The sequence below is a fragment of the Anabrus simplex genome, chromosome 6 (assembly GCF_040414725.1).
Source record: "Anabrus simplex isolate iqAnaSimp1 chromosome 6, ASM4041472v1, whole genome shotgun sequence".
In the NCBI taxonomy this organism is placed as follows: Eukaryota; Metazoa; Arthropoda; class Insecta; order Orthoptera; family Tettigoniidae; genus Anabrus; species Anabrus simplex.
This window is the reverse complement of record NC_090270.1, coordinates 155,757,756-155,770,930: the sequence shown is the minus strand read 5'-3', so window position 1 is coordinate 155,770,930 and position 13,175 is coordinate 155,757,756. Positions and strand designations below refer to the sequence as shown.

General features: G+C 37.7%; 1 protein-coding gene across 1 annotated transcript in view; it reads right to left on the bottom strand.

The window, feature by feature from the left end:
• LRP1 (LDL receptor protein 1) overlaps window positions 1-13,175 on the bottom strand; it is a 744,558-nt gene that overhangs the window by 315,918 nt on the left and 415,465 nt on the right. Inside the window, exons 45-46 of the mRNA XM_068228249.1 lie at window positions 8,617-8,730; window positions 969-1,162 (exon numbers count right to left, since the gene is read on the bottom strand). Of these exons, the coding sequence (XP_068084350.1) occupies window positions 969-1,162; window positions 8,617-8,730 (308 nt within the window). The remainder of the gene's footprint in view (window positions 1-968; window positions 1,163-8,616; window positions 8,731-13,175) is intronic.

Sequence of the window (13,175 nt, the reverse complement as noted above, 5' to 3'; positions counted from 1 at the left end):
GCACTGCATTGGAATCTCAAGTACCGTCTTGACGTGCGAGGAAGTGCCGAGATATTCCCGCTAAAACAGCTAAGATAAACATGAGCCCACTCAACGCGAGGGTTATCTCAGGAAGGTCAACCAACTTCCTGCTACAACTAATAACGCTGAATAAGGTGTAAGAATGCATAGATGACGAATATAAACAGCACTGCTTGGCGCGGAACATTAAACGTCTTACGCCGTCCACGGCCCGCAGCATAGGAGCAAGCTTAAACGTCTTTCGCCGTCCACGGTCCGCAATGAGTTAACATACTTTGCCTCTTCAACTGTTTTTGTGAAAGACTCACTCTTTAATATCTTATTTACCTATGCATTGTTTTTTGCATTTTATTTGGCTGATGATGACCCAGATTAGGGTCGAAACCGGTACCGCTTCCACTTTTAATTAAATAGGAATGTAATACTACATTTCATCCGACAATCCGTTATAGCGAGTAATTTTTTCGCTTTTATGAATTCTCGCTATAACGGATTTCTACTGTATAGTATTGAAAAGGTGGACCATTTAAAACATAAGTTTAATTATTACACATAGGTCTTACGGCGACGATGGGATAGAAAAGGCCTAGGAGAAGGAAGGAAGCGGCCATGGCCTTAATGTCAAGACTACAAACTCTTATTCTCTTAATTTGGGGGACCTGCAAAGAAGCTGGCGACCTTAAAACTGTCCCTATCATTATTATATTCCAAGAAAGTGATTGTAGTATTTGTTGAAGCTATTGTAACATATCACTGTCATCCACTGCTTCACTACCGCCAGGTTATTTCCAAGTGGATCATACCTATGTCCTGGTGCAGTTTTTGAGTCTTCAGAGGCACAGTTGACAAGACCTTCTTTGGAAGACTCCTTTTAGGAAAAAGACAGAGACCCTATTCTTAGTTTAAGTCACAAAGAACATTATTCATATTAGGAGACTGAAACTCACCTTGGCGATGCACTTGCCATTGTGGCACACAAAGTGGTTGGGACCACACTGTATGGAGGTGTGTAGGCAATCTTGATCTACTGTTTCATCAGACTTGTCACGGCAGTCATCTTCACCATCACACACCCAGGCCCAGGGGATACACCGGCCAGTGGAATTACACCGGAAGTCTGTGTCGGGACACTGACGCTCCTCTACATAATCATATTGCATCAGATAATTAATTAATTAATCAATCAATCACTCCATTCATTCATTCATTATATTAAAAGGTATTAAAAAGGAAGTGGTGTTATGATCTTTCACTACCGCAAACTAAAATTAAAAGACAACCTCCCTCCTCCCTCTTTTGGTCAAACCTGAACTTTCTTTGATATCTGCCTCCAGAATGCAATTAACCAAATTGAGTAATTATCACATTACTGTACAAAAGCAATATTCTGACATGCAATGAAGCCTTCAAATGAAAAATACAGGGAAAAAAGAGTGACTTGCTGAGGCTTTATAAGGACATTTTTTACAGGTTCTAAAGAGAAGAAGAATAAGAAGCTTGGACTAGGCAAAATTATGGATGACGAATGGTGGAAGAAGAGAGAAAGGTGGAGAAGTTCCATAAATGCCCTGACCCAGCAGGAGCTGCATAGGGGAAAAGGAGGAGGTTAATTTTACAGGTTGTGAATGGTAATACCTTGTGTACCACATCCTCACCAAATTACTTTCCTAACTGACTTTTCTACTTTTCATCTTGACACTTAATTAAAATCAAATCCAAAGTGCCTTATCCAAACCTGGACAATGACAATCTAGTCATCAGCATCCCCGGCTAGGCCACGGGCTACTGATCAAACACCCTGAGCCAGAGTCTACTTGCATTAGGGTGTCCCTCTGCTCCTCCTCTAGTGAACACCATGTGGGCCACACATCTAAATGGTGACCATGCCCAATGTTTTTTAACTTCTAAGATATCATGAGATAAAGCAATTCAACATGGCTATGCCATTAGTTGATACTCAGTACCAGACCTTTTACTTTCCTTCTCTCTCTAAGGAATTTGTACTTGAAATCCATTATCTCCCATCCAAGTTGTAAATTCAAGAGATGTAAATATAAATGCTTTAGTAAAAGTTACCATATTATACCAATAACACTGGTACAGTAAATATTCTAAGTTGAAAACATGAATTATTTCTAGTGATTCACAGTACAACAGCCACACAAGTTCCAGTGTGGAGGGAATGACGAATGCCGCATCACTTCCAGCTTGTGCTAGCTACACCTCACCAAGAACCAGCTGGCATTACAATTCATCTTAATATCTCCCTAAACAGGAACCTCCGTGGCTCAGGTGGCAGCGCATCGGCCGCTCTCCGCTGGGTTCCGTGGTTCAAATCCCGGTCACTCCATGTGAGATTTATGCGGGACAGGTTTTTCTCCGGGTACTCAGGGTTTTCCGTCATCTTTTACTCCAAAAACACACTCCAATTTCATTTCATTTCATCCTTCATTCATTAATCATTACCACAGAGGAGTGTGACAAGCTTCAGCAGCCGGCACAATTCCTATCCTTGCCGCTAGATGGGGGCTGCATTCATTCCATTCCTGACCCGGCCGAATGACTGGAAACAGGCTGTAGATTTTCATCTCCCTAAATCACTGGAATAAAATAAAAACTACACCAGTAACAAGTGCATTCCTACAGTACCTAAAGGAATGACTACATTTTCAGGCAATTATAAGAGTCTTATGGCTCCTACAAAAAGAAATACAAAAGCCGATGCAATACAGACAAGCGGTCACTCAAGCAACTTGCTACCTAGCTATATAATGCTGGTGAGAATCAGAGCATTTGTTCAGTTCCTTCTTGCCAGTCAGTGAGATTTGCTAAATCGATAGCTCTATGAGACAGCCGTTCACTTAATATAAGAGTAGTGCAAAATACAAAGTATGTGATCTGCAGTATAACTTTCGAACTTAAAATCTTCACTAACATGTGACTCCCAAGCTGACTGAATAATATGCTAAGGCAAGACGTGTGGACTTGTATTATTTCACTGTCATAATATCTGAGAATTAATTTACACTATCTTTTGGTTCAAGTGTTTAAATAATTGCCAAGACAGTATGGTACTTGGAGACTTGTAATTATCCTTGCATTATAATATCTGGGAACTTGTATTATTTCTGCCATACAAACATTTAACACACATCATGTGTTACCTAATTGCCAAGACAATACTTGGGGCTTGTAAAAATTTCTGTGCCATGACATTTAAGATCTGTCTGACCGAGGGTTGGGCTGCCAGTTCCAAACCCGACAAACTAAGGGAGAACCAGAGGGCGGAGAAGTTCTCCCTTAGGAGGCTTGGTGAAGCCTTTGTGTAGGAAATGATACACCAATTCATCAAAATGCTGCTGCCTTGTAGTTGTGGCAGGTGACTGCCAAATGCTAAAGGAGATTACACCGACAGAAAATCCTCTACAGTGTTCTGCATAGCAAGTCACAGAGTTGATGAGTTTGTTGCTTTCAAAGCCGAAACAAGCCTTGGATGCAAAAGTGTTAAAATTACCAGACATGAGAACAACTCTTCCAAATTATAAGCTATAAATTATATTTTTGTTTTGTATTGAGGTGCAATCTCTTTTATATAGTTCATGCCCCCATTGGTGCACTTTAATCACTCTTATACATTAAAGTCTAATAGTATTAAATAGAGTCAGCTTTTCAGCTTCTTCTTCTTCTTCTGCTCCCAAAACTTCTTCATCCTGTCAGACTTGGCTGCCCTTTGGTTGTCAGTAATGGTGTACTTCCTTCATTCAAATGTTATGAGTTTAAATCGCAAGTGTTTATTCCTTAGAATTCTCTTCACTTCTCTGCCTTCAATTTGGAGCAGTGATTAAATTTAATTCTTCTAAATCATTTATGATTTCAGTGAACCAAGTGTTCTTTGTTTTGTTTTTCCAGAAGTAACTAAATAACTGCTACATTGGTCAGGTTTCTGGCAGTCTAAATATATGATTAAAAAGGCAATTCTCCTTTTCTGCATTGTATCTATTATTAATAATAATAATAATGTTATTTGCTTTACGTCCCACTAACTACTTATATGGTCTTCGGAGACGCCGAGGTGCCGGAACTTAGTCCCGCAGGAGTTCTTTTACGTGCCAGTAAATCTACCGACACGAGGCTGTCGTATTTGAGCACCTTCAAATATCACCGGGCTGAGCCAGGATCGAACCTGCCAAGTTGGGGTTAGAAGGCCAGCGCCTTAACCGTCTGAACCACTCAGCCCGGCGTATCTATTATTGATTTGCTTTCACGATATACCACTTCATTAGGTAATAATCTCTATTGCCCATCAACTTGGTGTTTCTTACTGATGATTGTCCTGATGATTCTTCTATCTACTTTCTGCAATTTATTGGTTGTTGATTTAGTGTTCAACTTGAAGAGTGTTTCACTACATTACTAGTCCCAAGACTAATGTAATATTATTTACTTGATTATGATGGCCAACAACCCAAAGCCCACTGGATATGTATATAAGTTATATGAGTGACAGAATCATTAAAATTAAATTACAAATTGGCCAGGTATTCCACACCTTTCTCCAAGTATATGCCCCACAGGCAGGCTGCCTGCAGATGAAAGAGATTAGTTCCTTGTGGATCAAGAGGATCAAGTAAAGGAAGTCAGCATCACAATTATGCGAGACCTGAATGCCCAAGTTGGGACAGATAAACAAGGCTGCGAAGACATCACAGGATCCCCATGGCTATGGTGGCAGACACCAGGAGGGACAAAACCTAGTAAAACTTCTGTGCACAGAATAACTTGAGCATACAAAATTCTTGGCTTCAGAAGAGAGACAGCCATAAAATCATATGCTACATTTGGGATAGGAAGCAGAGGACAGTGATAGACTATATAATAACCGATAGATGTGTTAGCCAGTTCATCATGGATGTTAAAATTATTCCAAGTAAAAGTGTAGTTGGTGACCACCAGCTTTTGGTTGCGCACATTGGGAACGTCCACTTGCAGAATGTCAAGTGCAAAAGAATGCCAAAGATAAAGACCTGGTTGCTACGAGAAGACGGGAAGAAAGAAGAATACCAAAGAAAGACCTCAACCAAATTACCAAAGAATTAAAAAAAAAAGAGGAGTAGAAGAGTAGCTGTCATTAAGAACACCTGTTTTCAGAAGCCCAATCACAATGTGGAAAGACAAGTGCAATACGCAGGGAGAAAGAAACACCATAGTGGAATGAGAGGGTGAAAACTGCTGTAAAAGAAAGAAATGAGCAAAGAAGAGGCTAGATAACAAAACACAGAAATCAGTCCACCAAGAAGATGAAATTCAGAACCTAGCATGGGAGTACCGTAACAAGAAACTATTTGTGAAGCGACTGATTAAAGAAGAAAACAAAAAGTGTTGAGATGATTCACTATTTCGCTAACAGAAGACTGAAATTAATAGGAAGTTGCTTTATACAGTAGTCAAAAACAGAAGTGAACATGGCAATATCATTGCACTGGAAACAGATAATGGGAATTTTGTAAAGACAGATCAAGGTATCAGAAAACAAATGAACAACTATTTCAATACTTCATTTACTTGAGAAAGTCTTTGAGTTGATACCACTGAAGACTGCAGTTTACGTGCTAGTGAAGGAGCACAACACCAGCTAACATGGCTAGAAGTGGAGTCTGAGCTAAAGAACATGAGAATCAGGAAGTTCCCAGTTTGATGACCTCAATGCTGACATGATAAAGGCAGCTGGAGCACAAGGCATACAGTGGTTGTATAGAGTTCTCTCTGTCATCTGGAAAGAGAACAGGATACCAGAGAACTAGATGAAAGGTATCATTATCCCCCTATATGATAAGGGAGACAGGAAGAAATGCAGAAATTATAGGGGTATCACTCTACTTTCTCACTCTCTTAAACTTCTGGATAAGATAACTGAAGTAAGAATCAGGAATATAGTAGAACAGCTATTGGAGGAGGAGCAACACAGGTTCAGAAAGAGCTGAAGCACTACAAACCCGATATATGCCTTCAGAATGCTAAAGGAGAAGCACTTGGGAATATGGTGAGAACTTGTTGACGGTTTTTATGAACATCGAGAAGGCATATGACAGTGACAGGAGATAATCTGGGAATGCCTAGGAGGTATAGGTGTGCAAAACTTCCTGATTGATAAAAAAGTAAAGATGTTCTACCAAAAATGCTTCAGCAGTCCAACTACGGGATGCAAGATCAGATTGGTTTGAAACCAAAACAAGAGTCCAGCAAGGAGTGCCTTGTCACCACTCCTGTTCATCACTGTCATGGTTCAGATCATAAAATCTATTAAAGAAAATTGCAAGCAGCCCGATAGTCTAATATTTGCAGATGATGTTCTGATCTGCGGAGAAAATGAAGCAGAAGTATAGGAGAAACTAAATCTTTGGAATGACAAGTTTAAAGAATATGGACTAAACAGCAGTAAAACAAAAGCTGTTGAAATAACTATCAACAGGAAAGGTACAATTTCAAACATTTTCTTGGAGAGAACTCTGTTACAATCAGTTTCTGACTTCAAATACCTTGGAAATATCATTTCAAAAGATAACACAATAAACCAAGAAATACTTAACAGGATTTGAAAAACTTCTTAATTTTATTTTCAAGTGAGAAATCTACTCTGGGATGATAAAATGCTCCAGAAAGAAAAATTGACTATGTGTTTCCCTTACAATACATGCTGAACTGTTTAAATATTCAAGTAAAAGTTTCAAACAAAGATTCCTCAGCTTTTTAAATCAAATTTGGAATGTAGACAATCCACCAGAAAGTTGACAGAAAGCAATAGTTATCCCTCTTGATAAAGAATGTGACATAAAATTCAATGAAAATTACAGAGGAATTAGCACTGTTAACTCAGGTTATAAAATATATGCAAATATCATTAAAGATAAGTTGCAGCAACATTATGAAAATAAATTGGGGAATGAACAACAAGGTTTCCATAAAGGGCGCTCCTGCACTGATGCATATTTCACTATGAAGATATTCATAGAAAAATGTAGATAATTCAATTTGGAAACCAACATTGCAATATTGTAGACTTTAAAAAGTGTTCTGACTGAGTAAACAGAAACAAATTACTTGAAATTCTGAAACAAAACAATGTCTCTCAACAGATTATTAAGAACATCTACAAATCCTATCTCATTTCTGTGAAAGTGAACAAGAATCAGACCGAGCAGAAATCAATAAATGGTGGTGTAAAACAAGGCTGCGGCCTCCCCCTTTACTTTTTATAATATATATGAATGCAATAATGGAAACTTGGAAACAAGGACGCCATGGATCAATATCAATAAATAGACGCCTTGAACACCTTGACGCCATATTATATGCTGATGATGTTTCATTGCTGGCTACGACGTAAGATGGCCTATAACGATCAGTTTTCAATCTAAGAAATGTTTCCTCAGATTTTCTTCAAGGGAAGAGAATTGATATCTAGTAAAATATGCTAATACAATACTGGAAAGAGTACCTAAATGTGTTCACTTATCTCGGGTACAACTTATCATAGCAAACAGAATTAGATATACCAGCAGAAATTAATAAATGCACAAAAATTACAGGAGTAATAAACAATCATGAAACAATCACTTGTTCAGAAACATACTCACTGCGCCTTTATAAAAGCCTAGCTAAACCAATGCTTTGATATGGATGTGAGGCATGGACATTAAGATCTCAAGACTTGTCTCGATTTACAGCATGAGAAATGACATTCATGTGTCAGACAGCAGGGTATACAAAATGGGACCATAAAAGGAATGAAGATGTGCTAAAAGAACTGAAAGTGCAACCGATAACTGACTACATCTTCAGTTATCAGGAAAGCTGGAAACATCATATAAAAAGGATGGAACCTGGTAGATTGCCAAAAGAGATTCTTTGATACCAACCCAGAGCAAAAAGGTCTTTAGGACATCCGATCAAGAGATGAAGGGAAAATGCAAGGCTGTAATGGAACACATGGCCCAATACTTGGAAGAAAGATGATGATGATCATCATCATCATCATACCTACTTCATTCCCATTCTCACCTATGAACTTGAAACATGTACTGTACCCTACATAACAAGGCTAATAGTAAAATCCAGTCAACAGAAATGAAATTCATTAGAACAATGAACCAAAAGACCAGAAAGGACAAAATGAGAAATGAGGTAAACAGGAAGGAGGCTGGCATCAGAATACCTATTACTGAGCTTACAGGATGACGCAGGTTATGGTGGTTTGGACATGTTACGAGGATGGATGGAATGAGAACAGCAAAGGATTACTTTGACAGAGAATTGAAAGGGGAGAGGCAAGTAGGGAGGCCAATAAATCGATTTATAGAAGTCAGAGATCAGCAAGAGGAATGAAAAGTGGGAGAAGAAACTATACTTTGACAGGAGGAAGTGGCAAATGCTTGTACAACAGACCCAAGAAACTGGAGCTGGAAAATGATGATGATGATGATGATGATGATGATGATGATGATGATGAACATTGAACTTATGTGTCACAAATACTTAAGGGACTCAAATTTATTTCCATGATGTAAGTGTTTAAAATAACTAACTAAATATACTTACGACATTGCACTTCATCAGAGCCATCATGGCAGTCCTGCATACCATCGCACTGCCATGTTGCTGGTATACACTCTGTGCTGTTACATTTGAACTGACCTTGGCCACAGCTGTACACTGTAAGAAGGAACAAAATACACCATCAGTTTTCTATGAAAGAGAAAACAGGGCAGGGGGTGTAGAAAATAATTAATGATAAGAGTCCTTTTTAAGATTTATACAATTATTATGAAATGTTGGAATAAAATCTCTGATATATTAAATGGGGAACATCCTACAATTAAAATATCTGAACCTCTACTTAAGTAGTCCTGTTGCGAGTGTACACACAGAGAGAGAAAGCTTTCATAAATACTTGGGCAGAATGGAGTTTGGCTGAAAGGGATATAATAAAATAATCTACTTACTTACTTATTTACTGTCAAGTTTTCCTGAAGGGGTTAGAGGCCCTCTCTGGGGTGTAGGTAATGTGAGGGATGCAAGAAGATGGTTGGAGAAATGCGACTATTGAAGGTGGTAAGAGAATGGTTTCGACCTCTTGCCTAAAGATTTATTACATTAAGGGCAGGTTGCTTGCAGTTATGTATATCTGATTGGTTTGTTGATCAGCATTCTTTCATTATTACTTTTCTTTTTTTGGATGAATGAGCGACTGTATTTATGTATGGGTGGATGGATGAATAAATAGGTGAGTTAAAGACTGGCTGGATAATTACATGGATGAATGGCTATGAATTCCTCTATAGGTGAATTAAATGGCAGATGAATGAGTTCATGGATGAATGGTTGAAAGTTTTGGTATGAATGGATAATGAATTAATGAACCAGTGAGGTAGAAGAACATAGACGATCTGCATGCCTGATATCAGCACCTCTTACGGAGGCAAGTTCACAAAGGGCAGCCATGTTTTGACTTGTCAAAACAAAGCGAGTCGGAGCGAGAACGTATGATGAGAAGACAGGGAGACTGTGCGTGGAGATTGAACATCTTATGTTTTAACAAATGAAAAGTTAGATTCTCGTTCAGTGTACGGCTGCACTAATTGGAGCTGTGTATGTATGGTGACTGATAATCTTCCCTTTTTCCAACTTATAAGTGATGATTTCCTGGTATCTCTTTATCTTTTGCCCTTGAGAGTTAATTTTTTGTTGCCATCTCTTGGTGGTGGTGTATGATTCATTCAAGTTTGACATTTTCCAAGAAACAAAAATGGGCACTGGTTTATACCTAATATCTTCATAATCAAGTCAATGTTTTATCTTTTACAAGACTTTTATGAATTTTTATCAACACAGTTTAAATGCTTGTGGATCACTCATATTTTAGCTGTTTCTTTATAGAGTTTTAGTGTTTTCACTATTTTAATTTTCTTCCTTAGGAGGCCTGATGAAGCCTTTGTGTAGGAAATGTCACATACATTCATCAAAGTGCTGCTACCTTGTAAATGTGGCAAGGGATTACCCTAACAGAAAACCCTCTGCAGTGTTAGGCTTAGCAAGCCAAATACACTGACATGACATGACAACTCTTCAAGTGGCTCATGAAATTATGATGGCCAGCAACACGAAGCTCATCAGAAGTGCAGGAATAGACAGACATTAATCAAGAAATAGCTCTGAATTGGAACCCTCAACATCCTCAGTCTCACTAACAAATGTGAAGTACTCGCAAACCTTATGGACAGGCGCAAGCTTTGGATATTGGGGTTGAGTGAGATGAAGTGGAAAGGCTGTGGAAAGAAATCTCTGAGAAAAGGGTATATGTTATATTGGAGTCGGAACTTGAGTGAATCCAAAAACAGAGTTGGTCTGCTCTTTCACAAAGATTTAGATGTACAGACAGAAGTGACCTATGTGAATGATAGGACCACCCAGATGAGATTACAAGATGGAAATGTGCATCACACATTATATTAAGTATATGCACCTCACAAACAGGATGTACCACAGATGAGAAAGAATAATTCCTTACCAAACTAAGAGAACAATTAATGGAGGAGAACACCATAATTATGGGTGATCTGAATGCCCAAGTTGGTAAAGAGAGAGAAGGTTGTGAAAACATCATCGCACCTCATGGCTCTCCGGAGAAGACGTGTATTTTGATTGCTGCAAGCAAATCAACTTTACCATCCAATACACATGGTACTAGATGAGGGAGTCATAAAATAACAAGATACAGTTGGGATGGAAAACTCAAGACTGTGATAGAATATATAATCACTGATGGCAAAGCTGATCGGTGTGTTCATCATGTCAAAGTCATACCCAGTGATTGTCTAGATAGCGACCATTGGCTATTAATAGCTGATCTTAAAGATGTCCATGTCGCCAAAGCTAAGTGCACGAAAATGCCAAAGCTGTTGATAAACTTAACCATAATAAGTATTTTATTTGATCCTGTGTTGACTTGTATAAATCCTTGATTTGACTTCACTGATGAATGCATATTGTTCCTGAAACATGTATGATAGAATAAATAATTTTCAATCATCAACCTAAACTATTTTAAATAGTTTCTTTAATAGAATGCCAAAGCTCAGGACCTAGTTGTTGAAGGACTCCGAGAGGAAAGAAAAATACCAGGCAAGTATAACAATAAAGTTACCCAAAACTGAGATTAGAGGGGTAGAAGAGAGTGGGCCTTGTTCAAAGAAACTCTTGTAAAGGAAGCAGAGGAAATCTGTGGAAAAAAACCGACAGAGAAGGAAACGCCTTGGTGGAAAGACCAGGTGGAAACAGCAGTAAAAGAAAGAAATATGCTGAAAAGAAAATTAGATCAAGTAAAACAAAAAATGGGTGATAGAAGAAATGATAAATTGAAGAGCAAGCAAAGGAATATAGGATCAAAAAGTCCACTCTAAAATGACTATTCCAAGAACAAAAGAAAAAGTTCTGGGATGACTTTTCTACCAGGAAAGAGGAAGACTGCCAAGTAAGTAGGAAGCTATTAAGCTCACTGGACAAAAAATTAGTCATCCCTGGAGAAATCATTACAAGCATAATTTAATACTGTGTAACTCTGCCTCTGAATTTTATAACTGTCCGGATTCAGTTACGAAGTGAGTCCACAATGTTGTGCAGGTGCATCGCATCCACTCCCTGAGGATTTGATTGAACAATTCCACCAAATTGCAGGGATGCTGATGTCAACATTTTACCCGCTGTTCCAATATGTCCCAATGATTTCCAATGGGGTTAAAGTCAGGTGATTTTGCAGGCCAGTCGAGATGAAATACAGTGGGGGAGTGTTCATAAAACCAGTCACATATGCGTCCAGCCTGACAAACTCTGCTGTTGTCATCTTGAAAAATTGGGGTATCAATAGCATACTCATCATGCGTATGTTGACTGAAAGGCAACACCTGATCATCCAGAATATTGAAATAAACATGTTGGTTCAAAACATCAAAAACCTGACCTTGCGCACATCTAGGATGAAATGCTTCATTTGGCCTTCAGTGCACTCGAAGACGTGTGTGTCATAAATCTATTACAGAACTATTTAAAATAGTTGTACTTGAGCCCACCTTGTCAATATACCTTATAATGACAGAAAAACTATTTATTTTACCATACATGTTTTGGGAAAATCATCCGTTCCCATAATATAATCATTATAATAATATAATCGTTGCATTCCCTTTATCAGATTTTTTAAAACAGTTCTGTAATAGATTCAAACAAGTCAATACAGGATCAAACAACCATATTAATAGATAGTGTCTATACTCGTGAAAATTTTTTTTTTTTTGTTAGTGATGTTCTTTTTAGATTTTAAAAAAGGTCCAAAGCTAAAATGGATCATCTTCATAATAACTTGAAGATCACTGGGATAGTAACAGTGTTGAGTAAAGAGTGTAATCTTCTTTGGCTACATAAGTCCCAAATGTTCTGTACCTGAACTTGATAAAATCAATGTCAATTAATTATAAACAACAGCTGGATATTTAATAATAAATCAGATTAAGATTGAGTGTTGTTATTAAAATGTTGTAATTTTAAAAAATGAGCATATATTTTCTGATGCATAAAGCGGTGTCACAATTGAGAATCCAAACAGAATTGGCCCACCACTTTCAAAAATAATTTAATTACCACTTGAGTAGAAACAGAAATGGCAGTCAACAAATTACCCTTAGAAAAACACAAAGAGATAAAATATGTTATAAAAAACAAACTTTTACCTTAGCATAAACAAGTATTTAATCATAACACAGACCGATCCATTAACATGAAAGTTAAAAACTTCAAATAAAATTAAAGGTTTATGACCTAATAGCAACTAAATCTGATAAAGGGAATGCAATAGTAATCAAGGAAAGGAACAATTATATTAATAAAACACACACGTTTTTTGCGGAAAACAAATTTGACATAATCAAGAAGGATCTCTTAAATAACCTGCAAAAGAATTAAAATCAATAGTCAATAATAGTACTTTCCTTTTCAATGAATTTGAAAAGAAAAGACTCATTGTCATGGACCCTAGGTTACCCGTAGCAAAATCGTTACCAAAAATTCATAAGGCTAACACCCCTACATGACCAATTTTAAATTTT